At 38.9% G+C, this 26498-nt stretch overlaps 2 protein-coding genes across 10 annotated transcripts; one reads left to right on the forward strand and one right to left on the reverse strand.

Moving 5' to 3' along the window:
* The first annotated feature begins 67 nt into the window (after nucleotides 1–67).
* Nucleotides 68–20024, forward strand: git2 (GIT ArfGAP 2). 9 transcript variants are annotated; one of them, XM_023343601.1, is made up of 22 exons: nucleotides 68–455; nucleotides 5245–5378; nucleotides 5579–5691; nucleotides 7040–7145; nucleotides 7702–7788; nucleotides 7897–8027; nucleotides 8131–8225; nucleotides 9129–9174; nucleotides 9476–9481; nucleotides 9563–9614; nucleotides 9695–9767; nucleotides 9908–10005; nucleotides 10109–10220; nucleotides 11361–11479; nucleotides 11550–11699; nucleotides 13362–13610; nucleotides 14259–14345; nucleotides 16381–16463; nucleotides 16587–16778; nucleotides 16989–17120; nucleotides 17480–17543; nucleotides 18333–20024. In XM_023343601.1, the coding sequence occupies exons 1-22, from the start codon at nucleotides 404–406 to the stop codon at nucleotides 18543–18545; spliced, it is 2394 nt and encodes a 797-aa protein (XP_023199369.1). In that variant the 5' UTR covers nucleotides 68–403; the 3' UTR covers nucleotides 18546–20024. The 9 variants fall into 9 exon arrangements, with proteins under 9 accessions (XP_023199369.1, XP_023199371.1, XP_023199374.1 ...); XM_023343603.1 differs by lacking the exon at nucleotides 14259–14345; XM_023343606.1 differs by lacking the exon at nucleotides 13362–13610.
* Nucleotides 20025–20065: 41 nt separating this feature from the next.
* tchp (trichoplein keratin filament binding) lies at nucleotides 20066–26498 on the reverse strand. Its single transcript, XM_005814247.3, has 13 exons — nucleotides 26423–26498; nucleotides 25904–26089; nucleotides 23665–23875; nucleotides 23527–23583; nucleotides 23148–23216; nucleotides 22669–22842; nucleotides 22256–22368; nucleotides 22106–22172; nucleotides 21849–22021; nucleotides 21361–21442; nucleotides 21100–21285; nucleotides 20870–21013; nucleotides 20066–20777 (listed from the first exon to the last, which is right to left on the reverse strand). Exons 2-13 carry the CDS (start codon nucleotides 26083–26085, stop codon nucleotides 20745–20747), a joined length of 1491 nt encoding a protein of 496 aa, XP_005814304.1. The 5' UTR covers nucleotides 26086–26089; nucleotides 26423–26498; the 3' UTR covers nucleotides 20066–20744.

The raw sequence follows: 26498 nt of genomic DNA on the forward strand, positions 1-26498 counted from the left end.
GTCACTGCTACAATTGCCTGAGTTTTGCTTCCTGACAGTCCAGACTCAGGGCTTACTGACTCATGTTAGTAGGTCACAGCCGCAGCTGCTCCTTCTGCTGTCTAGCAGAAACTGAGGGGTAAACTCTCAAATGGGCGCAGGCTAGTTACCGAGGCAGGTGGGTGACTAGTCAGCTGTATGGCAGGAGAGAAGCTTATTTTAAATCTTGAGAGCTAATGTTATCATGCACAAACTCTAAGGCTAGCAGCGGCTAGTGAAAGTATTTAGGTCCTTGTTTGTTTTTATTTATTTATTAGCTAAGTCTAGCTAAAGCGGAAGGCGTCTTCCTTCAGTGTAACCAATGGTTATGATAACGGGTTTAATGCTCTGCACCTTTTAGAAAGCATTTCCTGCACATTTAAGGATGTCTAAACGCCTGCGAAACACTGAGTTGTGCGCCGATTGCTGTGTTCCAGGTAAGATCATTCACACTGAGGGGTTTACTTGCATTTAATATTAGTAATCTGCTGACTTTTGGTTACTAGTCCTTGATCAGATTATACCTGCCGCCCCGCTGTGCTTTCTTCTGCCTAGTAGTTCCTGCCTGCTTTTTACACAGACTAGTGATGTGTGTAATTGTATCATAGCAAATGGCACTGCCAGATTTTCCGATCTAATTTTGAATTTTAGCATGTTATAAAGTTTTAGTAGTCAGTGCCATGTTTGCTCTTTCAGTCTAATGTGAGCTTCTCGCCTGCTTTCAAATTTATAAGTCACCATGTAAGGTTTCGTGCAATTCCCCAATCTTTGAAGAGCTCTAATGAGGCCCTTTTAAAACTGATTTATAAAAGTATTTACTGAAATTAAAAAGGGAACTATAGAACTCTCCCGACCCCAAAACAAACAAAGCAACAAAAGTAACCTAAAAAGGTATGCAAGTATCTTTCATTTTTATAATTGTGTGCAAAGTCTACAGGAGCATTTATGATATTATGAATTTTTGTTCAAATTCATTGAATATATAATAAATGTGTCATCACAGGCTGAAGTTGCAGCACTAAGAGTTAAGCCAGCAACATATATTATCACCATTATTACCAGTGGCAGAAGTGATAATATTTTAACAAATTATAACTTCCCTTTGTTAAACCGTGCAATCTGTAGTTCAGACACAGTGCATCCAGCATGCAGACTGCAAAGAAGATACTGCAAGTTCTTTTGATCAGCTTCAAAATATGATTTTTAAAGTTTAGACAGCAGTATATTTATTCAGAAGATTTGCAGGAAGGTCTTCTATTGTGATACAAGCAGAAACCCTCATATCATCTTGGCTCTGCTTATTGAATATAACCAGAACTTTGGCTGCAGTGAAATCACAGAAAACAGCAGCAGTTACTTTGCATATAACGGGCAGCCTGGCAGGCAATGCTAGGCTGCAAGCAACTTCTTTAAAAACGCTTCCTTGTCTAAATTAAAGTCTAAATAAGGCTATTTTTCACACTTGGTGCATTTTGGTAAATAAGAAATCACAGTTATACTTAGCAGCTAAGATTCTGCATTTGATGGACGACATTTGACTTGCCTTTTGGTATCTTTTTTGTCACGGTATTCATTAAAAGTGGTAATAGTTTTATCCCTAGCTTGAACCTAATTAGTCATTAGAGCTTATTTCTTGCAGAGCTTATTTCCCTGCAATAAATCTCATTACAGTGTAATGGGCTGATCAAGGTACACAAAGGTTTAAAAGTCACTGTATAGCAGTTCCTCAGAACTAAGAAAACAGGGAGAGCTTCGACGGGTGCAGTGGATTCGTATTTACTTTGTTCGAAACCAAGTTTGTTGAAGTGCACTAAATGCACCGTGCTCCAAATACACCATGAAAACTAAACTAAAATAAAATACATTTGCTTAAGTGCTTTTGTTTGACACAAAACATGAATACATTACATAAAAACGCTAACTTCACAAACTAATGCAGTTCTAAACATGTACCTCGCTCCGCTGTCCAAGGGCTGCAAAGTTTATGATGGTAAAGTCCGTGTTGTTCTGCCTTGAGCCCAGTGGTGCCCAAAGTTAATCCTGGAGGGCCGGCATCCTGCATGTTTTAGTTCTCTCCCTGGTTTAACGCACCTGGATCAATGATGGCTCGTTAGAAAGCCTAAGAAGAACATTGACATGCTGAAAAGGTTGTCACTACCACCAGGGTACTAAGTAGCAGCACTATGAGTGACAACCTACAATCAGCATATATAAACATGGAAGGGGCATTTACACACTGTGTCAAAATTGCCAAAAGTAAGTATGTTAGTAAAATCATGTATGTCAAGGACGACGTAAGAACTAACTATTTAATCTGAAGGATGGTTGAAAGAACTTTCAGATATGACATAGGGTAAAAATTAGGACGGATGCATTATTTTAAAAGCTGAAAATCATCTGTATATTTTTTTTTGTCCCTTGATTCTTTTCAAAGCCTGTAAAACATTGTAACCTAAGATCACAAAATGTATCTTAGTTTACTTTTGAAGTTGGAATAAATATCAGTTAGCTGACCTGTAACACTAACAGTCTCTTTATTTATCCTTCAGTTAGTCTCACGTGGGGCACTGTAGAATAAGATATTTTTACCATTAAAAACAACAAATATGGGTAAATATTGAAGGTAATTCATGGAATTAATCTTTTAAACTCTTTCTTTAAATTTTTATGGTTTAGGGGTACTTGATGACATCAATCTGCAGACAAATTGGCTGATTCAATAAATTCTCCTCTTTTGAAAATGTAAAAACAGTAAAGCTCTACATTTTAGGAATGGTATATTAAACTGAAGAAATACCATTCAATCAAACAATCTCATTAAGTATTTCTAATCCAGATTTCATTCAATGAGACTCTCAAACCAACCCAGACCAACTGCAGTCCAACATGAGATGAATGGCATCTTTTTGTTGAAGTAAATTATAGGCCTGGGAGAAACTTGGAGTGAGCTTTCACACTCTAATGGGCCTGTGAAAGCGGAACAAATAATGACTGCATTGTGTCTCAGATACTTTTCAAAGCTTCCATTCGAAGGAAAAAGAAGTGACGTGATGTTTTTCAGTAGTCACAGGAAGCAAAACAGGATGCAAAGCGAATTGACTGCTGTTCTTACCGAACAATTCTTTTATTGTTATAATGTGTTTGACTTACTTAAAGAAAATCAAACGCATAGCTTCCCTTTCTTCAAAAATATTAAGCAACTATCTTTTCCTCTTTATTGGTAAATGAGAAAGTTTGCGAAGTATGCAGGAACTCGTCCGTCATCTTGTCACTCGGATTAGTTAACCCCGGGGGTTTCTCAGCAGCTGCCCCAGCATATGGCTGCCACCAGTTGTTGAGTGTTAATATTTTTAGAGTTTCAGGATGCGGCATTAAGTTTAGCAGCTCTTGTTGAGAAAAGCATGAAGGAGGCATGTCAGCAAGTCCCAGCAGAGGGTTATTAAATGGAGAAAAAGAGAGACCCAGGAGACAGAATCTGACCGCCAACCCCAGCAGCTGTTGCTCCTGCACCTCAGCTGCTACTTAGACATCTGCAGTCCTCAGTGTCTGCCCTTTCACAAAGCCAGATACTCAGTATGTCTGATAGTTTAGACCTTGTAAGGATCTTATGAGTTTATTTGGTTTTTAACTCCTGTTTGGTGTCAGAAAGTTTCTCTGCAGGATAAAGACAGTAGTGGAGCAAACTGTGTTACATCTTTCTGTTTCTGTTTGTGGCAACATGCATAACTTTCACATGTGGCTCATTTCTATTTCTCATTTCTCTTCTGCTTGAACACAGCAGAGAAAGAGGAAGCTGCTCTGTCAGAAGGTGCTTCCACCTCTAACTGCTAGTCCTCACTTCCTTTTTAGAAACTTTTTACACACTGCACAGCCTCAGTTTAACATGCAATTAAAGCAGCTTTAAGGGACTATTGCAACAATACGGAATTGACTTGTGTGTTTTGTTTTCTTTGGTTGCATTCGCATGCAGACGTTCTTAGATGTAATTTTAATAGTAGATTGATGAATATTTGAGATTCTAACATCTTAAGAAATTAGACTATCAAAAAGTTAAAGAAATTAATTTACAAAACATAAAAATTGAATAACTTTAATTAATTTCACGCACAGAAATATATATTAGTGATTTTAATTATAGCGCATAGTAAGTTAAACCCAAACTTAAGCTCCTCAGAAAGTCACAATATTATATACAAGACCAGTTAAAAAAGCCATATTCATTTGCTTGGTCATGGCTCTTTTTGCATAAAAAGCCTCATCAGAGCAGTATGTGGAGGATTAGCCATTATTGATGAGGTTGAAGGTAAACCTGGGTTTCTTAATAGCAGCCTTAAAACTGTCAGGTTTCTGGTAAAGAAGTGACTTAAATCAATCAATGCACCCGTTTCCTTTCACTCTATCTTTCATTATCACACTTGTATAAACCAAACTGAGCAGCCAACTTCTTTAGCAATGACCTTTTGTGGTGGGCATTACTATCTGCTAGACAACTGTCAGGTCAACAGACCTCCCAATAATTATGTATGCGTTTACACTTCTAAACATAACAATTCTGTGTGAGCTGTAAGACATTACTTTTTGTGTAGTGACTCTAATCTTAACACAAAATATGAGGTTTGTGTTTGTGGTATGCATCTTGGTGAAAAAAAAAGTACATTGTTCAAAGCCTGTGTATTTTCCTTAATGGCTTTGCACGATGTATCCAATCCTCTCTTTCAGTTTGAAATTAATTGGCATTTATGAGTCTGTGAAGGGTTGCAAAGTCATTTCTAAGTCTTGAGAATGCCAGCAAACCAAAGTCCACGATCTACAACTGGAGAAAATAGGCAGCGGTGGTGAATCTTCCCAGTAGAGGCCAGTCAATCAAAATTACTCCAACTACACATCAAGGATTCAACCAGGAGGTCCCAGAACAACATCTAAAGTAATGTAGACCTCATCTGCATCATTTACAGAAACAGATTTAGATTTAGAAACAGGAGAGATACCAGGCATAAATGGCCTCCATATGAGAGCTGCAGCGACAAAACCACTGATGACCAAAAGGAACAAAAAATCCCCAGCTTAAACTTCCTCAAAAAAAGATCTTGATAACAAGTGTGATGTTACATTTGACTGAAACCCAACACAGCACTTTAGAATCTAACCATCATACTGACAGTCAAAAATGGTGGCGGTAGTGTGATGGTTTAGGTCTGATTTTGACTTTATCTTCCTGTTTTCCAGAGCCTCGCTGGGCCTCCGTGAACAGGGGAGTGCTGATTTGCGACGAGTGCTGCAGCGTTCATCGAGGTCTCGGCAGGCACAGCTCCCAAGTCCGTCACCTGACGCATTCCACATGGCCTCCAACGCAGCTTCAGGTTAATGACCCTCCACAGAGAGATAATCCTGATTTATGTTCAGCTTTGCTTGCAGTACTGTTTGGCACGCCGTGAAAGTGTCTTCTCTACAGACCAAGCAGGCCTGGAATGCCTTGACATTACACAGCACATATCTTTATAGTTGTAGTTGTCATTGGATGGGACGCATATTAAACAATTGTCTGTTTTACTCCGTCTAGATGGTGCAGACACTATACAACAACGGTGCAAATTCAATATGGGAGCACTCCCTTCTGGACCCTGCATCTGTGATGAGTGGGAAACGTAAAGCCAGTCCTCAGGACAAACTTCAGTAAGAGCTTTTGTTGTGTTTTTCAGTCTTTATTTGTGGGGCATCTATGCCCCACTTGGCCAATTAGTACCCCTATTTTGTGCCCTTATGTTAAACTCCCTACATCCGTTTCATAGCCCTGCACTTACCTGATGCAATATTTAGCTAGATATCGTATTTCGAGAGCCATGTATTCACATTCTGCTTGCCAATAATATTTTTGGCCAGTTGGTTGGTCTGCAGTGGCCCCATGATGCTCACCATATGCGATGCTAAAGCTTGCAGAACACGGTGATAAAATTGTAATGATGGGGAAAGAACAAGTGTCAGGAAACTGATTACTGATCAGAGTTGATGTAGATGTTACTATATTCAGCTATGATATTGTGTTCGTATGTTTATCTGATGCCATGACTTATTTAATCTCCATGAGTATGAGTAACGAATATGCATATCTGTGCAGCCGACCAAATGCTCTTTGCTCACACTTAAATGTGGAGATAATGTGGAGAACTAAGCAAATCAAACTTAAAGTGGACATATAATAGTTTCAAATCCTTCATTTTCACATTTAAATCATTCAGTTGTGGCCTATTTAAAGTGGAGCTGCGATGCTTTGGTCTGAATTCCTTGTTATTGTATCCCCACATGCCCATAGTTTACCCTGGTTCTGAGATGCTTTCCATCCCACCCCGGTTGGACACTTTTGTAATTTGATAGCAGAGATACAATTTTAAACTTTTTACTCCCAGATTTATTAAAATATGTCTCATCCATCCAGCCTTACATGTTAGAGAAAGAAAATGGTACCAAAATATGAATGAATTCGTCGTGTAAACAAGACCTCAACATAGTTAACGAGTTAGCAAACACACAGCTACATACAGCTACTGCTATCAAAACAATGACCAGAATGTCATATCAACACAATAAATTCACGTCTAAAATAAAGTTGCAGTTTCTGTTGTAGGGCTGCACAATATATCATGAATATATCCTCCTGGCATTAAATTATATTTAAAGTTTTTAGATTCTGTTATACATAACTTTTCCCAATTCAGTATAGTTGACGTTAAGAATATTCCGACTGTCTTATAAGGCAGGTACAAAATAATCAGAACTTTTAAAGGTAGTAAATTTCAACGAGGTGAAATGACCTGAACAAACACAGGCGATAACAAAATTCAGTATTCTTGGCAAAAATGAAAAGATCAATATTGAAATGAATAGCAAATGTCCCTGAATTGAAGATGTGGACGTTTTTTTTATTGGTCTCTATGGATGGAATTCATGATGTTAATCATAAAAATATCATTGAGGAAAAAAAGATTGCTGTTTACTCATTCATTTCATGTTTCTGTTTCAAAAGCCCAAACAAATTTGAGTTTATTAGAGCCAAATATCAAATGCTGGCATTTGTCCATCGCATGCCGTGCCGTGACGACGACAGCTCTACAGCAAAGGATTTAAGCAAGGTAAGAGGAAGTAGCTGTGGAACAACGTTGCATTTAAAATATATTTTTTAGCAATAATAACAGGTTCATTTCATACAAAACAAATATATTTTTAGTTTATACTTTGCTGTTTAGAATTAATGAGCTTCTCTTTAGTAAACCATGACTTTTTGTTTCCTTGGCGTGTAAATATAACCTGGTGCAGGATTAGGTTTCATAACCACAAAGACAAAGGAGCACAGTATTAAAGAAAGGCAGAGTTCTGTTGCACTTCATAAGGATTACTCTGTATTTGGTTAGAACAAAAATTTTGATAGAAACTTTGACAAAGAAGTCTGAACCATATGTTGCCTCCACCTTCAGTGGGGATGATGGTAAGTGAGGAACTGCAGCAAATCATGGGATCTTTGGGTCCGCAGGTTGCTGAAGCAACAATTTAATTTTTAGGTTTTTGTGGAGATATTTATTACAGGATGCAAGAATAATGTAGTATTTAGATGTTTTTTCATAACATCAATTCATTCTTTAGCTGGTTGTGTTTCTATAACATATGTTTTTTAACTAAATTACTTTTCAGCAACTTCATTCAAGTGTGCGCACAGGAAATCTCGAGACTTGTTTGAGGCTGCTGTCTCTGGGAGCACAAGCAAACTTTTTCCATCCAGTAAGACCTGGTTTTTCATTTTAATGCTTTGATTGCATTCTTTTATTTTTATTTTTGTTGTGTTGATTCTTCTCACGGCGTTGCTGATAATTTATGTGTCTCTTCCAGGACAAAGGAAACACTCCTTTGCATGTAGCTGCAAAGGCAGGCCAAGTATCTCAGGCTGAACTGCTGACTGTATATGGGGCTGATCCTGGAGCTCTAGACAGCAATGGCAAAACTCCCATTGACCATGCAAGGTATAGCCTCTCGTTATTAACAGTTTATGTTTTTAGTCTTTCATGACATTTCTGGATCTATACATCTTTAACTATTTGTGTTACTGCTGTGTTTTTTTTTCAGAGAGGTTGGTCACTATGACCTGGCAGACAGGCTGGTGGAGATTCAGTATGAGCTCACTGATCGACTGGCGTTTTATTTATGTGGCAGAAAACCAGGTAAGCAGTGACAGAGATGTGTAATACAGAGTTACTTGAGATTTCTGCTTAATTGGTCTGTGCATGTATTATACAGCACAGGTTGTGATTTTCTTTCCTTTCAGGCTCTGTTCAGACTTGCTGTACTTAATTTCTTGTCTGATTTTGACAAATATTTAAGAAATAAAGCGTGAAAGGAAAAAAGCAAGCACAAGGCAGCTGAGCATGCAGCCAAAAGATGCTAAAGAGTGATAATGTTACTGTTGGAACGCTGAACTAAGGCATCATTGCATAATACAATGTCCATGCTAGACAGTAGTGATAACAAAGTTCAGTTATTAATCAAAGGCAACTCTAGATAAATGGCTTTTTAGCCTTGATTTAAAAAAACTGTGTTTCAGCATTTTTGGTTTTTTCTGTAGGTTTATTCCAGAATAGTGGAGAATAAAAACTGAAAACTGCCTCAACTACAGGCTTTATATTAGTGAGCCGTGCAGTAATTGTACGCATCACTTTTATCATATATAATTGGTTTGTTTTATTTTGAAGGTTTAACTGAACTACATTAACAGGTTAGATAGAATGAAAGTCAAAATACTAATTTGGCTCAGACATGGAAAGAAAGAGTAGCAGATAAATATTGTGGCAAATTATGCAGCAGGATTGTTTGGAGAAATCAATTATCAATTTAACCCAAACTGCAAATTCCACCACAATTAAAAAAGAGAGAAAAACAGCATTATGTCAGTTAATACGGTGTATTTTTTACAACAGAAAACAAACAACCATTTATTTTCTTTCTTTAATTACTTATCTGATCAGAAAATTCAACAGACAAAACATGCAGGGACAGACTCCATCTGAAATTATTGTTAGAAATGGTTATGCCAAATAAATCCACAACTCTCCTCTTGACCCATTTAGATCATAAAAATGGCGAGCACTTCATCGTTCCCCAGATGGCTGACAGGTATGTTCCATTCATCTTAAGGGTCTTGTCTTAGTTTACATTGATGCGTTGCAGTCGGGCACGTTTTCGTGTCTGCGTTGCTCACTCTCTCTCCCCACTTTCCACTAACTCAGTTTTTGCTTTGTTTAATCTAGTTTAGAGGAAACAGACCCAGTCAAGTTACAGTTTTAGCAAATAATGCAAAAATGTGTGCTCTAATTTCCCTTCAGTCTGAAAATTACTCTGCAGAACAGTGTGCTTTTTAAATTACATTTAAATTATATATTTGAACTTTTTCACTTGCTCTCTTTCGATGGAGCAGAAATGTGTAAGTATAACTTGGTTAAATAGTAAAGATGGGCGAAATTCATCTGCATATAATTGTGAAAGTTACCTTTTCTCTTTGTAGAAGTCCAGATTTAACAGAACTTGCAAAAGCCGCAAAGAGAAAACTGCAGTCAGTGAGTACTTGTCTTACCCTTAGCGGTTTTATTCATTCAGTCTCCTTAAAGCTAAATGTGCTTTTCTTACCTTTATTCAGCTCAGTAATCATTTATTTGAGGAGTTGGCCATGGACGTGTATGATGAAGTGGACAGACGAGAGACAGATGCAGGTAAAGGAGAAATAAGTGTCTTTTAATTAGAAAAGCTGTCTGTGGTTGTATGTCATCAAAGTGTCATTTTTCTTTTTTGACCGGCTTGCAGTAAGGTGCAGCTTTGCTCACCTCTGTCATCTGTATGTCCTTGTTTGCAGTGTGGTTGACAACACAGAACCACAGCACCTTGGTGTCGGAGACAACTCTGGTTCCTTTTCTTCCTGTAAATCCAGAGTATTCATCAACAAGAAACCAGGTGAGGCAGCTTCACAGGTTCTGCTGCAGGTTCTGATGCAGGTTCTGCTTTTTACTGCAGATTTAATATTGGTACAGTTGTTTGACTGGTTATTTTTCTTTAGGGACGACAGAAGCTCGCAAGATTTAATGCACATGAATTTGCTACTCTAGTCATTGATATTTTAAGTGACGCCAAACGCAGACAACAAGGGAATTCTGTCGGCAGTGCGAAAGGTCTGTATCTTCCTCTTACCTTTATCCAGAGTGCTGCTGACATTAATGTACAGAAAACTACAAAAGTACTCACACTGGCCTGAATATCATAACATTTTGTGACATTACAACTATCACTAAGGCTATTTGTAATTTAATTTCACTCTAAATGCTTTTTAAATATGCCTTTTAGGTTTAACTTAAAATGCACAATGTTCTGCAGAGCAGTTCTCTGACTGAAGTGAAACTAGAGCCTACATTTACAGTAATTCCCCGTTAAGAATATTATACTGAAGAGACAGCATCGTGAAAAACATAGCAGACAGGCGAGGGATAGAGTCATGAGCAAGTTTGATAGAGAAGTAGGTTGTAAAACAAAATCCCAAACTTTGGTAATCTCACAGATACCAATACACCAATACACTACCAATACACTGTTCAAGGAGAGCCATCGGAGAAGCACTAGTTACCTGTGGTAACTCTGAGCCGGAGAGATGCCCAACGTATCTGCGATATTAGTTGTACATTTCTTAAACCTGGTCAATGTGGAGAAGTGATCACAGAACACATGGCGACCTGGGTGGGGGAAAGATTAAACTTTTTTTTTTGCCTACATGCAAAATGTTATGTTTGGTGAAAAATTTGCACTTCACATCCCTCTGAACACATTCTCCACCATGAAACATAGTGGTAGCAGTATTATGCTGCGCTCCTTCATTCATGATTTCTTTCATCTGTTATACTGACTATTAGTATTTATTACTGAGTTAAAATAAAAAATGAAATGAATTGCCCATCTATTGCCAGATTTAAAATTTGAGGTTCAGAGACGCCTCTTCGTCCAATCTGACTGAACTTGAATTATTCTGTGCAGAAACACTTGCTAAAGGTTTAGCCTCATGATGTGCAAAGCTGGGAGAAACAAACCCGTAGTGACCTGCAGATGTTTTAATTAAGTATTGTGTGAGGGGTGTGATTATCATCAAATATTTACAACTGTCAGCTGCCTTGTTCTGGTAAAACTCCAGAAGCAAATATTGAAGGTTGTGGTTGTAGAATTACAAAATGTGGGGAAGTTCAAGGGAACACTGAATACTTTTGTAAGCTGCTGTATCAAACGGACCGACACTAACTACGCGATTTTGATCCCGTTTATTCCAGACAATGTTGAACTCATATTAAAGGGCGTGGCTGTCAGACACAGCAGTGATTATGACAGTGTGGCTTCAGATGAAGATACAGATCAAGAGCTCCCTTCAAGCAAAGGAGACAGAACCAAGGTATTTGACCACTGACTGAGGATACATGCTCCCTGCTGGTGGAGTTGTCTTTAACCAGTTTCCTCAACAGAGCCTGGACTCTGACATTTCTGATGGCCCTGTAACTATGCACGAATACATGGAGGTGAAAAATGCGCTCAGTGCCTCCGAAGCTAAGATCCAGCAGCTCTTGAAAGCCAACGACAATCTGAACGACGAGCTGAGGCTGATGCAGAAAAAGGTATCCCCCGCCCTGCACCAATGAGATCACTAACCCTGGGGGTTGCTGACTGGGAGGGTGGGGGAGTTTGTGGAGACAGAGCAGCTTCTGGAGCACAGTGTGAGCGCTCCCTGGTGTTGGAGGTTGTGAACTGATCAGAGTCAGTGAGATTGAATCGATCAGCCTTCTTTTTGACCAGCATGTTTCAGAATCTTAATAAAAAACTCATATTTTTTTTCCTTGTTTTTCATTATTATTTTTTTTTTGTTTGGTTGACTTTCAGAAAAAGCAAAGCATCATTTTTTTTTTCATTTAATAACGGATTATATTTTTATTGTCTTACCAGTTGGAGTGAATGTTATGGCATCTAATGTTACTAACAAGCATGTTGTAAAAAGAGCATGACATAATTTACCCTGGATTTTAACGTTTTATGACACAATAGTGACTAACGAACCATGTATGTTTGTGTGTGTATGTTGCTTTACCACATATGCTGTCTTTATATTTCAAATGTTGGAAATGTTGTTTTTGTTGTGTTTTCTAACTAGATGCATTGAACTGAAAGATACTGGTCAAACAAACTTGGAACCCTGTTGCTCTGGTCTTTAATCTGTGTGATTAAATCACACAGAGAATGATCTACTGGCATGTTGAGCTACACCTGTCTTCATATGCACAGACAAAAAATAGATCCTATTTGCTCTCATGTTGCACACGTTTTGTGCAGTTTAGATCCTCAACATTTGTATTTTCTAGAACCTCTTTTTCTAAGACTTGTTAATGGACCCTTTAGGATAAACATAGGCCTCTCAGTAAATTAGAATATTTTGAAAGGTTAATTTATTTTAGTTAATTAGTTCAAAAAGAGAATCACATATCTTAAAGATGAATTGCACACAGACATATTTCAAACTTTGAAATGACATGTACCTGTACTTGGGCTTTATTTTTGTGGATGGTAGCAGTCAGTGTCCACATTTAGATAAAGTACTGTTAATGCAAACCAGTCAATACTTATAACTTGTTTTATTTTGACATGTAATGTGGCCTGGACCTGTTCTTTTTTTCCATATCGTAAACATATCAGCTCTGTGAGCGTATTTTCTCCTATCAAACCCTTCCTTCCCTCTTTTTGTCGAATGCAAATTGCTGGATTTATTTTGGGGCCAGGTTTTGCTTTTCTTCTGAGCCTCCTTTTATGGTTCTTCAGTCTGTTCTGTAGCTGTATCTGTGCAACAGTCTCTCGCTTGCTTATAACTTGCTTTGCATTTTGAGGAATATGGCAGGGAATATGGCAGACATGTCTGCATGAATTTGGTTTTACAGTAGTTGGTAACTCATGCATGCTGACATTATTTAAACTAAATCTGAAGCTCCAACAATATTTCTAAATTTAGTTTTATGCAATAGAGTAGATTAGTCTTATGAAAATCTAGATTTTTAAAACATTTTGTCATGAAAGCAGCTTCCGATTTGTTTGTGTGTTTGAAATTCTTAATATCGACAAAGATCTGCTAAATTAATGCCACATTAAAGTGTCGCCAAGATCAAATTTAAGTTAAAATGTACAGAAATTGTAGGATAAAATCAGAAAGGGTAAGCTTCAAAGAACTAGCAACAGGGACCAATGCTTGCCTTGCTGAGAGCGCCTCTTAGTGTACTGCTGACCGTCTCTTCCAGCTGCAAATTCTGCAAAGCGAGAACACCTCTCTCAGGCGGCAGGTCACAACAAATGTCTATCAGACCCCCAGCGGTACAAACTACCCTGACCCGTCCAGCCCCTCAGCCCTGAAACGCCGGCAGTCTGCGCGGGCCAGTCGGCCCATGTCAATGTATGAGACCGGCTCAGGCCTGAAGCCCTATCTTTCCAAAGGGGAAACTCCTTACCCAGAGGAGGGTCTCCCCAGCCTGCAACCCTTTCCGCCTTATGTAAGTAAGACCTGCTTCCTGCAGCTTCCTCTCCACTGCTCACTTCTGTTGTCTTTTTCCCTTATTTCTTCACCTTGTCTGCAGTCATGTCGCTCTGCCCTTGTGTTTTAATTTGATTTGACTTGCCACAGGGTATTTAGCTGTATCAAAGACTGAGATTCATTGAAAATGTCAATGCCACACATTTGTCTCGTTTCACCGTGTCCAGTTTAGAATTATATCTACGTTGTCTCGGTTTACTGGATTGCTGCTTTATTTGGACAAACTGTATTTGTGGAAGCAAATTGATTAGCTTTGGAATTTTGTACTGTTTTATGTTGATGTGCATTAAAGCTACCGTATAAACACTGTGTTTTGTAATGCATGACACTCCTGCACACACACACACGCTCACCTCATTTGTTTTGATTTTCAATTTCAACAAGTCATGGTTAAATTTGAGACCATGCAGTTAATACAGGATATTTGGAAATAACTTCACAATTACAATCAATTCCTGATTTAAACCAATATATTTCATGTTCATAGGTTCTTCACTTTGTCATAACTACCAGTAGATTTATTCTGCCTGGGGAGATGTCCATCTCCATTCATATTTTTTTTACCTCACACTTTTTCATTGAAATATGATTTAACCTCTGTCTTTAGACAGAAAGGGGTGCATTTGTGACCTCTTCATCCCTTCCCTCATTTCCATCCACCCTGTGTTGGTCCAAGGACGACACTTCTCAAACGGTTAAGTACATTTGCGCTCGGCCTGCATCCTTGTGGGACACGGCAGATCCACTTGGAGTCTACTCTCTCTGTCCCTCCTTCATAAGCTTCTTGTGCTCTCCTGCCATTTATCTGCCCTGCTGCATGAGCCGACCTCCCACTGGCTGCTGTCACCAGCATCATCCTCAGCACACCGTTAACCAGTGGGAAGGCAGAGTGTTTTGCTGTGCCTTGCAAAAGCATTCATTCCCCTTGAACTTGCTTCTGTTTGGTCACGTTACAATTTACAGATATTGACAGACTCTAAGGGAAAGCCCAACACAAATTAGTAAAGAAATAATTTGCAAATAAATTTGGAAAAGTGTGTAATGCATCCATATTCAGCTCGTCTTATGTTGGCACCGTTTGTTAAATAGTATTTTTGGGTAAAGCTGTATCTGTTTTGCTCTTCTCAGGCTGGACGGAGGGCTTCAGTAAACATACATTTATTTATTTTTTTAAAAAACAGATTCTCACAGTTTGAAGACTGGGCTTTGACTGAACCATTTTATCAAAGCTCTGACTTGTTTTTTTCCTTCTGGAAGGTGAATCTCTGCTCCAGACATAAGTCAACTCTGACCAGCTTACCTGGCACTGCTGAAGTACTGCATCTGCACAGCATGATTTGGCCGTCACTATGTTTCACCTGTGGGATTAGTGTTTCAAAACACAGAGTGTTTAGCATGTTGGCCAAAAGAAGTCTCTTTTAACAAGACCACCTCCTTCCACCCATTTGCCGTGTCCCTTTTACGGCTTTTAACAAAATTTAAGTTTGTTTTTCTTTTTTCATTTGACAATGTTTTCCCTCTTGTCACTTAAACTGAATTGCTTAGGATTTTTTTTAATGCTAGATATCAATGTTAGAGTAAAGAGATCATATATATATATATATATATATATATATATATATATATATATATATATATATATATATATATATATATATATAGTGCAGTATTGTTTAACTAATTTGGCGAAAGAAAAGTACAAGGTGTGAATTCTTTTGTAATCAAGTCAAAACCTGATACCTGATTGTGTCTGCTGAACCTTGAATTGAAAGGTGAATGGAAGCAGCTGCTTTTTTGAACATCATATTCTACACTTTAAACACTAAGGTAAAATGGAAGGAAATTGCACGTTTGTGAAATCTTAATTTGATTTATTTATTTATTTTTTTACATTTTAGCTTCCTGTTTATCTTCAAAAACATTGTAACTTAGTTTAATTTTGTCCTGTGGATGACAGGTTTTGCAAGAAAAGAGAAAAATAGCTGCCAAATGTTGTGATCCACACAAGTTTATTTGAAAAGATGAGTCAGTGACGATGGCAGAACAGACATTTATGTCATGTCTGAATGCAAGAAAATTTCCTGAGGTGAGTTATTTGGTCTGCCTTCTGATTCAGATTCAGATCTGGATTTGTTGTGGAAACCTGCGGTTTGTGAAAATGCTACACAGGCTTGCAAGACATGACTGTACTTGTAAGTCTAGGCACTTCTGGAGTCTAAAGTTTAAAAAATCCTTTAAAATCTGCTGCAAGGACAAGCTTTCCTGCAGTAATAGGTTTTGCTAGACAAACATTAGTTAGTGTTTTTCTCTGCCATCTCAGCAATTTTATTTTCAGTATGAAATTTTTGTTTTTACTACACGTGAATAACTACCAGGAACTTTTCTGTTGAATAGTTTGACCTTCAACTCAGGAACTCACAAGCTCCAATACACTTATGATCTTTTTAAACTGGGTTATGATGTTGCTAAAGCACAGATATGGCTTCACACTGATTTGAACAAACCTTCTGAACTTTGTAAATATTCTTTTTCCTAATATCTTTTTTCCTTGCCTGTATTGCTGTAGTTTGATGCTCTGGCTTCAAAGCTTTGCTGGCCTGTTTTATTCACCTCAGCTTTTCATTGAACACATTCAGCAAACAGAGGTTTTACATTAAGAATATTTCATTTATTATTGAATAGTATAGTCTGTAGAATGTTGTTTATTTTATTGCAAACTATCTCTCCAGACGTCAAAGCTGGAAAAGCAAAGCAGCGTGCCAGAAAGCGACTATGACAACACATTCAATGACTCAGAGATGGATGATTCTGGGTAAGATGATATGTATGCCAACAAATCAGAAGCTCTGCACCTTTTATGCTTTGTACACTGGAATGATTTGAAAACTTTAGGTGTCGCTCATCTTTTTACTTTCTTTGACTTTTCTTTCTGCAGCTTTGGCAGGAGGGGGAGGCTGAGGAGCAGTGGGTGGCTTGGAGAGGGCAACTCCATCCCTGAGCAGGAGGATTTGCAGACGGAGTTGGACCCCATGCTGCCAAGCACAGAGGACGTCATCCGCAAAACGGAGCAGATCACCAAGAACATTCAGGAGCTCCTGCGAGCTGCTCAGGATAATAAACATGACAGGTCAGGCTGAAGGAGAGCACATGTTATTTTCAGCCTTCTTGTCCTTTCCTCCATTTCAAACCCTCCTCCATTGATCATTTTTCAGTTAGTTTGTTATTTTGATGCCTTTTGTCCACTTTTCCCTGCCAATATTTCCCCTTCTCATTCTGCCTCCACCCGCGCTGTCCTGTTGCGATACTCTTTGGCTTCCCCATCCTTCGCCGTGTGTAGACCATGTGAGCGTGAGGGAGTCCGACGACTCCGTCACAGCCTGGGATGTTTCAGCACTCTGGTGCCATGGGCTGAGAAGGCCTCCTCCCCCCTCCAGCCTCTCAGCCTGCGGTCCCCCGACCCCACCTCCTGGTACTCTGGCCTCTGTCCCTGCCTCCCAGGCACAGTTTTATTTTCCTCTTTCCTCTATTTCCTCTGCTGAGTCTCACCTGCTAATAAGCTCTGCTTTTTCTTTTTTTTTTTTTTGGATGTGCCTCTACATTGTTAAATTGTCTTCTGTAAAAAAAAAAAGCTACGTGTTTGATTGCTTCTAATATGGCATGTTACTTTGAAACAATTACTTCTGTATCTTGATAGCTTCTAATGGTTAAATATCATTGCAGCTTATTATTTGTTTAGTATCAGTAATATTCTAAGTTTATGTTATTGTTAATTTAAGTTTAACGTGAATGTGACCGTGTTAAACTCATAAAAAGCCTTTTTTGTCACAGCTTTGTCCCCTGCTCAGAAAGAATCCATGTGGCTGTAACAGAAATGGCTGCCCTCTTCCCCAAGGTTTGATAACACTTTTTGCATTTATAGTCAAATATTATTGTATCCATTCATCATCAGCATGAACTTCATCATAGTTCTGGGATTTTAATGATGCATCTGGCTCCTTGTTTTGTGGTTGGAATAATACAGCACAATAACTGGGTGCCTGGGTTTGGATTTATTGTGTGTTTTCTCTAAATCACTTTGGGTCAAAACTATACATACAGTTCTTTAATTCTGAATTATTTGTTGCAGTTCATAGCAATTATGGGTGTGTGACGAACTCCAGAGGTAGATAAGGGGTGTAATATTGCAAGTTCAGCCTTAGCTAGGCTTCATCTCGTCAGACCATGAAGCTTTTCTTCAAAAGGTATTCAGTGTGTGGGCAGCTGCATATTTCAGTCACTTTTGAAGGTGCTGATTTTGGACCAGAGGCCTTTCTTGGTCACTATGTTAATGTTGAGGGTGAATTGAGACAATGAGACCAGTCCTCCAGAATCTCCCAGTTCATAATGGGCTCAAGTCTTGGTGTTTCCTGGGTTGTGTCTGAACATCTTAACCATCCCATCTTAATGGAGCAGTTTGGGTTAATATTTGAAACTTAAACACAGGGTCTGTTCAGCTGCCAGTGATGGTGCTGCATTCACTGCACAACGATTAAAACTTCAAAATAAGATTCATGCCAATGATGAGTGCAAGCTTCTGAACTGTATCTAAGGATGTGTGCAGAGAATTATCCACCATCTATGTTAGCTTCATCCCTTTGTAACCCACAAACCTGACTGTGGTTCTTTGTGTGTCCCCGAGCAGAAGCCACGCTCAGAGACGGTGAGAGGATCTCTGCGCTTGCTGACCACCAGCGCCTGCCGCCTACAGAACGAGTGCCGGAAAGCCGTGCCTTTGGACGGCAGCTCAGGGCCGGACATGCAGCTTGTCACCCAGCAGGTCATCCAGTGTGCTTATGACATCGCCAAAGCCGCCAAGCAACTTGTTACCATCACAACAAAGGAGAATACTAACTAAACAGGCATGCTCCAAAGCCACCATCTTGGTATTGTTCCTATATTTTCAGTGATGGAAAACCCCCCAAAAACCCTTATTTTTAATGTATTGTGGCATATGCATGTGCTTTTTTTATTATTTAAAAACAATACTGACTATATCTAAAAGCAAGATTGTCAAAGGGACAGGAAAAAATGCTGTGTTGTACAATGTATTTAGCTGTTGTTGTAGCACAATTCCTCTTAAGGTAACATTTTCTAAAAAGCACATATGTATTGCTCTATTATAGAGTGATTGTGAAACACCTTTACTCAGCTCAGAGTAGCTAAAAGAAAAACAATGAAGCACATTAGACTGCATGCTGAAATAGGTCAACGATAGCTCTCCAAACCATGTTTGTTTGCTATATTCAGGGTTCCTACACATTGAGAAACTCTGAACAGTCTAAAAATTACCTTATTTCTTTGTCTTTTTTGACTGTATAAATGTAAAAGTCCAACATAAATTTACAACAGGGAAAGGTCTACAGTCAAATCTTTCTCTTTATTTGTCTCAGACACAGTAAAACTCTTTGCTGCTACAGCTAATTATCATGGAAAGAAAGCATTTTCTTACCTGAAAAACTTTATGCTCACAAACAACACCCACTGCTGCTCTGGTGGTTTGCCTGTTGAATGTGTTAATCATTTCTATGTTTGCCATTTCCTGAGCTTTGGGTTGTTTACCTTTTGGAATCTAAAATTCATATTGTCTCATAATCGTGGATTCAGTTTTTGCTATAAGTAGGCTACATTTAAACCAACAAAGTCTGGAAATAGATATATTTCTTACATTCTTATGTTTTTCATACTTATCTGGAAAATCCTAAAATCAAATACAGATTTTTAAAGATAGTGTAGGAACCCTGTATATAATGCAGATCATCTCACCATCACTTTCAATATAAATAATTGAGCATTCAATAAACTTTCATCCATTGTTCAGATTGAATGTTTAGACACTTCTTGGTGCTGCAATATAAATGTTTGCTTCAATAAAAGGTTATTTACATATTTTGTATAAATGTATCGCTGTCTGCAGTGAACTGCCTATCTGTGCCCATTTAGTCAGTGAAAGTGAGTTAGACCTGTTCAGGGGCCCAGCTGTTGTCTGCCACCAGCACAAAGAAGATCTTTTAGTATTTAATGTTCCAACAATTTGGTTTCTTTCCACTGACTCCATGATGTCTTGTAGGCGTTTCATTCAGCTTTTGATCACATATGTGTGTTTTGCTCTGTTCTGCTTCTGCTGGTTTTATTTTCAATGTACAACATATGGGCTAAAACTGTAGATGTGTTCTGTATTGCTGAGCAACCCAGTATTTATCTTCCCAAAGTGTTTCTGAGTTCATTTTCATATTGAAATCTCTTCCAAGTAAGTCCCTTCCTGTGCTTGACTGAAGTGCAGGGATGTATGAAATGCAGCATCTCAGCTGGAAATGAAGTAAAAAAATATTTTTTAAATAAACTTTATTTATATGTAAAGCTATTAGCATTTTGGTATTTTTAGCTTCATGTTTTATTACTTCAATAGACAAATGTACCACTTGTTTGACTACATTTCTTTTATTTAAAAAAAAGTCTATAAAACAGAGTACAAAATCCGCCACTCTACTAGAACAACTCAAAGTGCAAAACAACAATCAATCCTTCAAAAACAACAACACATGAACATTATGATGGCACAATACACGAGCCACTCAATATGTTCTCCATCAAAAGGCACTAAGAGAGAGATTTCCATTATTTCAAATACCTACACGCATCTTTAAACAGATTTAGAGTTGAATCTGGAATCGTCCATCCTCTTCTTGGTGACCATTTGGATGGTCCTTAACTTGAGTAAGAAACTAAAAGTCCAAAAAGTGCTGACAAAACATAGGTTTAGTAGGGGATTGTCTGATTAGATGTGAATTCTTTGTTTTACTGTTTTGTGCTGAATTGAAGAATCACAAAGGAGGGTCATTAGAAAAGGAGTTGCACTATAAAGAAACGTAGATTCATCTACAGAGCTTTTGATTTACTTTTAATTTTTCCCCTGTCTATTAAACATCAATGAGGAAAGAGAGATGACACCTTCATTGATCACGCAGTTGATCATGGACATAAGGTTCTATATAACATTTAACCTAACTAACTCCCTATCCCTAACACTGTGCATGAGTTTGGCTATCTATGCTGGCTACGTCCAGGCTGATCGAGGTTTGCTGTAAATCTGAAATGAAGAAGATGAAATTTAACTTCTAGTATCAAATTGGATCTTTCTAAATTTAACACTTAGAAATCAGTCTACTATTTCTTTCTTACCTTTTCTTGGTAACCTTTCTCAGCCATCCTCTGCATCTCAGCCTTAAGGTCTTCCTCTTCAATTTCAATAGCCTTCTTTTCCTCCTCCTCCTTCTGCAGTTTCCTCCACTGCTCCTCCCACTGCTCTTGTTCTTTCTGCTCCACCTACACCGAACACATAAGCCCAACTCAACAAACAGCTTTACAGCAATTCTGTAAAATCCAAAAAATATTGTGCCCTACGCTCCAACCTGAGTGTTCAGCTCCTGCATCCTGGCTGTCCTCCGGTTGTCTTCAGCCTCTTTTTCCAAACGTCTGAGCTTCTCCTCCTGCTCCAGTACCTGGATCAGCTCCTCTCGCTTCTTCAGAGATTCCTCTTGAGCTTTGCGGTTCTTCAGCATTTTGAACTCCAGTTGCTGCTGCCTCCCCACAAGCACCTTACAGAGAAAAAACATGGCAGTAACTTATTATTCTTTATTATTTAAAGTTTTAGTCATTCAAAACAATTTTACCTCACGCATGAGTCGTTCTCTGGCCTTCTTCTCCTTCTCCCATTGGACCTCGCGTTTCTCCCAAACACGCTGAGCTTGTTCTCTGAATATACATGTGAAACATTAGTATACATGTGAAGCGCAGGAAGATTTCTGCAGATTCACATTGCAAAGGAGTAGAGCTGTTTGTGTCACACAAATAGCAAGACAAAAAAGTCTGTCTGTTTAACATTGTTGGTCTTAAGCAGCTTGTTGCACTGCTGGTTTCAGCAAACAGAAAAAACAACATTTTAGCTCTTTTATAAGTTCTGCCTTTAAGGTATTTGTGACTAAGGAGAGGAAAATGAACCTACTGGATGTGTGCATGTGCATGTATTTTTTAAATTAATTTTGTGAACCAAATGTAAAACCAAATACAGCAAATATCAATGTAAAACATTTGCAACAAGCAGCAGTTGGCGGTGTTTATAAATCCTCCCCGTTAGTGTTTACAGAATCTGGGCGCTGACCTGTGCAGGACGTCAAAGTCGGCCTCCCTCTGGCGCTCCAGCTCAAGCTGCTCTTCTATCACAAGTTTCATCCAGGCAGCGTCGGCAACCGCCATTTCCCTTCTCGCCGTCTGCAGCCTTTGTTCCTCCTTCTCTTCTTCCAGCAAGGCTGCCAGAATCTTACGGTCGACCTCCTGAGGTTCACAAAGATTTTCAAGTTAAAACAATGCAAAGTGGAACATGTTTGAATCAGCGAATTCCAGGTAAAGCACATTCACCAGTTCCTCTTGGATTTGTTGGGCTCTCCTCTTCATCTGAGTGCGGTACTGACGAATCAGAAAATGTCTGGTGGAATGACAACCAAATGAGCTCCATAATTCAAATGTATCAGCCATGAAAGGACTTGTGGTTATTTATCTGAATCCTACCCAATTTCATGTTTCTTTTGCATTTCCTCTGTCTTCTTTCTTTCCTCCTCCATCTTCTCCAGCTCCCACTGCTTGACCAGCAGCGCCTCCTGCTCTTTCTTCAGACGAGTGGCCTCAGGGAGACAATATGTACAACTTAGGAAGCAGTCTTTACACTGCAAATGCACCATGAACTTTACCATGTTTCCATGTTTCAGAGGGTGCCTGAAGAAAATGTGAGATCAAACGTTTTCCTCACAAGAAAATACTTTTTAATGACTAAAATGCTTAATTTCTGTTTAATTTTTATCTTTTCAGAAATAAAGAAGAAATAAGATTTGACATTAATTTGTAAACATCTCTTCAGGCAGAAGAGGATATTTAAAGGGATTTTCTATGCATTTATGATTGCAGATTTTTGCAGTTCCACATACCTCCTCCTCCCTCATTTTCAGTTCTTCCATCTGTTTACGAAGCTCTTCTGCACTCTTCCGATCCTCTTCTCTCTTCCTCTCCTCTGCTTGTCTTATCCTCTCCAGAGCTTCTTTTCGACTCCTCTCATACTCATTTTCAAAGCGCATCTTCTCCTCCTGCTCCTTCACTTCGTTCTGCATGTTTGATGAGACAAGTGTCAAACTTTCTTAATTATATGCCATGTTGAGAAGATCTAACCTGAGTAGATCCCAGACGTGATACTGTGCTCACAGACTGCATAAGTGCTCCTCAATTAAAAATTTATTGTTCCACTAATAATTGATGAGGTAAGCAGAAACGAACCAATTTAATGACTGGTTGCTTTTATGTGGCAGCGTTGGGTTGTAGTAAATAGTTTCTTTAAAGAATATTGATTAACATGAGCATAGTTTAGGATATTTCATCTGACAGATGAAATATCTGTTGGATATTACCTTACCTGTTTCTTCTCAGATATCTGGCCCTCCCATTGGCTGACAACATGATCTTTATGCAATTCTGACTCAACCTGCAAACACAGCAAAAGAGTGAAGTTGTGAAATGACACTGACCTGTTGAGGACAGGAAAACCAGGGTGTTTTACTGTTTAAAACCCTGAACTCAGGCAGACACAAGTCATGGAATCTGTGCCTCACGAAGGGGATGAAGTTTCAGGATCGAATGGACATCTGAACAAAAAGTGTCTGTTTTCCCCACTCGCCACACACACACACACACAGCGTGGTCATAAGATCTTTGAAGCCATTAATCATGCCACCACCTGTCTGTCTTTGAGGTAATTTTAGTCACTTTTGCATGAATAGTTTAAGCATGCCTACCTCACGCAGGGTATGGTTGTTTTTCTTCCAGTGCGCTTTCAGGAGTTCCTCCGCAACCTGAGAGCACAGAGGGCAAATTGTAACATGATATCATGCTCACTTTTGATGAAAAAATGCTACATTATTAAGAGTATTTACCTTTTTCCTTCTTTCCTCTCTGGCTTTACGAAGTTCTTCAGCTTTGTCCACCCTCTTACTCACCACTTGGATTTCGTCAGGGACTAAAGCTCGCAGTTCTGCCTCCAGTTGGTCCTGCTCCTCTTGAAGCATGGCCCTGAGCCGCCTTCTGCGGTCCTCCAGTCTGACTTTCTTTTCCTCCTTCAGTCTCTCTCTATGGTATGCTGACATACTGGCAACAAGTGAAAAAAAACCCCACAAAATTAAAAATGTTCTCCCATCTTTGTCTGCAGATACAGAACTCCGAGTGAGGCAACATTTCATATTAAACTGTGAATTATGTTCAGTGGCTTGCATTAGAATTCATTGTCCTTGAACTTTCCCTCATCTTGTGATGTTCTAAACACAGATTTTATGTGATACGCCTACACATATGAATGCATAATTGTGAGGTGGAAAGAAAATTACATCACGTTATTTCATATAAAAACCTGAAAACTGTGGCTTTCATTTATATTTATCCCTGTTTATCTGTAAAAAAAAAAAAAAATACGTTCAATCAACTGCCTACTCAAGTTATCTAATTAGAGTTGACTTGTGTGTAATGTGATCTCAGAATAGAGACAAACAGCATCATAAAGACCAGGGAACACAGCAGACTGGTCAGGGAGAAAGTGTGGAAGTGTTTAAAGCAGAGCTGAGATATACAACAACATGAGGGGTCTTGAACATCTCACAGGGCGATGCTGAGAATGACCAGAGCTCTGTAAAGCACTGAACCATAAGAATCAGTGGTTTTCAAAACAACTTCATCATACTTCCAGTAACAGTGACCTCACCTGGTGAAGTGCAAGACTGCAGGCCAATTAGGCAGACTGGCTGGTGGACAGGTTTTAATTATACGCACATACACACCCCCACACACACCTCAGTGAGCTGTGTAGCACAAACTACTACACCTTTGTGGAAAATACCATTTTTTGTTTGCAAGCATAGTTTCCAAGTATTACCTCGTCAACACTAACTAAGACTCAATATTATATTTTATTTGCAAAGAAACATTGATACGTGTGTGATGTGTGGGAGAAAATGCTGAGAAAATGTGGTACGGTTGTGTTTGTGAGCCAAGGGAGACTTAGGTCTATTATTTTCCATTGCCAGAATCGACACCGACTTAGAACATGAACCAGTTTGGTGATTTCATTCACGTTTTTGTGATCTTTTGTTTTGCACCAAAGCAAGCTGTGAACCAGTGCATGTATGTAATTATAGTTTAGAATCTGAAGCAAGTATCATTTTCAAAGCGAGTCTTCTCCTTCTCCTCCTGTGCAAACCTCAATGTCGTATTGCCGTTAGGACACAACACTATTCAATCTTGTATGGAGTAACTGCAAACTTAACATGACATGGCTGTGGGAGAGTCATTCACAGAAGATGTCAGTATGGCCATGATAACTCTGGAAGAGCTGCAGAAATTCATGGCTCAACTGAGAGAATCTGTCAATTGATGTTTCCACAAAATTGGACCTTTATGGAAGAGTGGCAAGAAGAAAACATGCAAGATAAAGGAATCTGGCCAAAATTCCTTGGCTTGTGCAAAATGTTGTGTGTGGCAGAAAACTAATGCTGCACATCACCCTGAAAACACCACCGCTGAACTGAAACATAGTGGTGGCAGCATCATGCTGCAGGGACAATGACATTAAATTTACAGTCAAAGCTACAATGAGACTGAATAATAAAAGCGCATCCATGTTTTAGAATGGCCCAATCAAAGTCTAGAGCTAAATCCAACTGGAAATATGTGGCAAAACTTGAAAAGTGTCATTGATAAACAACATTCAATCTGACTGAATGTGAACTATTTTGCAAAAAACTGACAAACAGTTCAGCACCAGAAGGGCAAAGCTGGTATAGACACATAACCCAAAGATGCTTTGGCTGAAGAACTACACCACACTTTTCAGACTGTGAAAAGTGTGAAAATATCCCAGTATACATTGTAATATTCGAAAGGTGACAAATTGTGAGAAATCTAAGAGGTGGTAAAAATACTTATTCAAGAAACGTATTAATTGCAAAGCTGTGGATGGTCTTTTCGATGCCTGGTATTGCGTTTCAAATTCAAAAAGCTACTGATAATATGAACGGTGATGTTTCTTGATTGTCCTGCTGATTTATTCATGAGTTTGTTAGTCTAAGTTTTCGTGGGGCGGTGGGATAGTTGCGGTGCAGGATGCTCCTGCCTCTGACTCTTTACCTTCGCTGGAAGGATTGACGGGAGCTCCACGCCGCCTGCCTCTGGATGTTGATGCTCTGCTCCTTGAAGTACCGAGCGTGCGAAGCCCACTGCTGGCGCCACCGAGCCTCCTGATCCCGCTGCCGGGCCAGCTGGTCGGCCACCCTTCGCAACCGAATGGAACCAGGAACGGAGAAAGCCATCGGTCTGAAACAAAGATAATTATGATTAAAAAAAGAAACCAGAAATTGTCAGGAACTTGGGAAATTACAGGACGATTCAAATCTATGCAAAGTAGAAAGGCTTAATAACACATAACAATAATTAACTATTCATTCACTAGTATTTTAAATTCAATATGAACATTTATTTCAGCTCCCACCAGAGGACTGCAGTTCAAGCCCGTGTACTGTATTAAAACAGACGACTGGACTCAGACATTGTTCCAGAAACACTTTGTTTAATATTAAATTAGCGGAAAGTTGGTTGTATTTAAATTGTCTTATTAGAAGCCTCATATTACATTTCAGTAAAACAAACCTTGACGAAATTCTTCAACGTCTCTCCGCCTTTATGTCATCCAACCGCTCACAAGTTTCCTTAGTTACCAAAACAC

Source organism: Xiphophorus maculatus, chromosome 12, assembly GCF_002775205.1.
Source record: "Xiphophorus maculatus strain JP 163 A chromosome 12, X_maculatus-5.0-male, whole genome shotgun sequence".
Classification (NCBI taxonomy): Eukaryota; Metazoa; Chordata; class Actinopteri; order Cyprinodontiformes; family Poeciliidae; genus Xiphophorus; species Xiphophorus maculatus.

Coding starts and splice junctions, on each gene's coding strand:
- tchp (XM_005814247.3), bottom strand. CDS start 26,085: ATGGCTTTCTCCGTTCCTGGTTCCATTCGGTTGCGAAGGGTGGCCGAC. Junction 22,173..22,255: donor CAAAAGAAACATGAAATTGG/GTAGGATTCAGA, acceptor TCATTCCACCAG/ACATTTTCTGATTCGTCAGT. Junction 22,022..22,105: donor AACAAATCCAAGAGGAACTG/GTGAATGTGCTT, acceptor TGTGAACCTCAG/GAGGTCGACCGTAAGATTCT.
- git2 (XM_023343601.1), top strand. CDS start 404: ATGTCTAAACGCCTGCGAAACACTGAGTTGTGCGCCGATTGCTGTGTT. Junction 5,692..7,039: donor AGTCCTCAGGACAAACTTCA/GTAAGAGCTTTT, acceptor CTGTTTCAAAAG/CCCAAACAAATTTGAGTTTA. Junction 10,006..10,108: donor ATTCATCAACAAGAAACCAG/GTGAGGCAGCTT, acceptor ATTTTTCTTTAG/GGACGACAGAAGCTCGCAAG.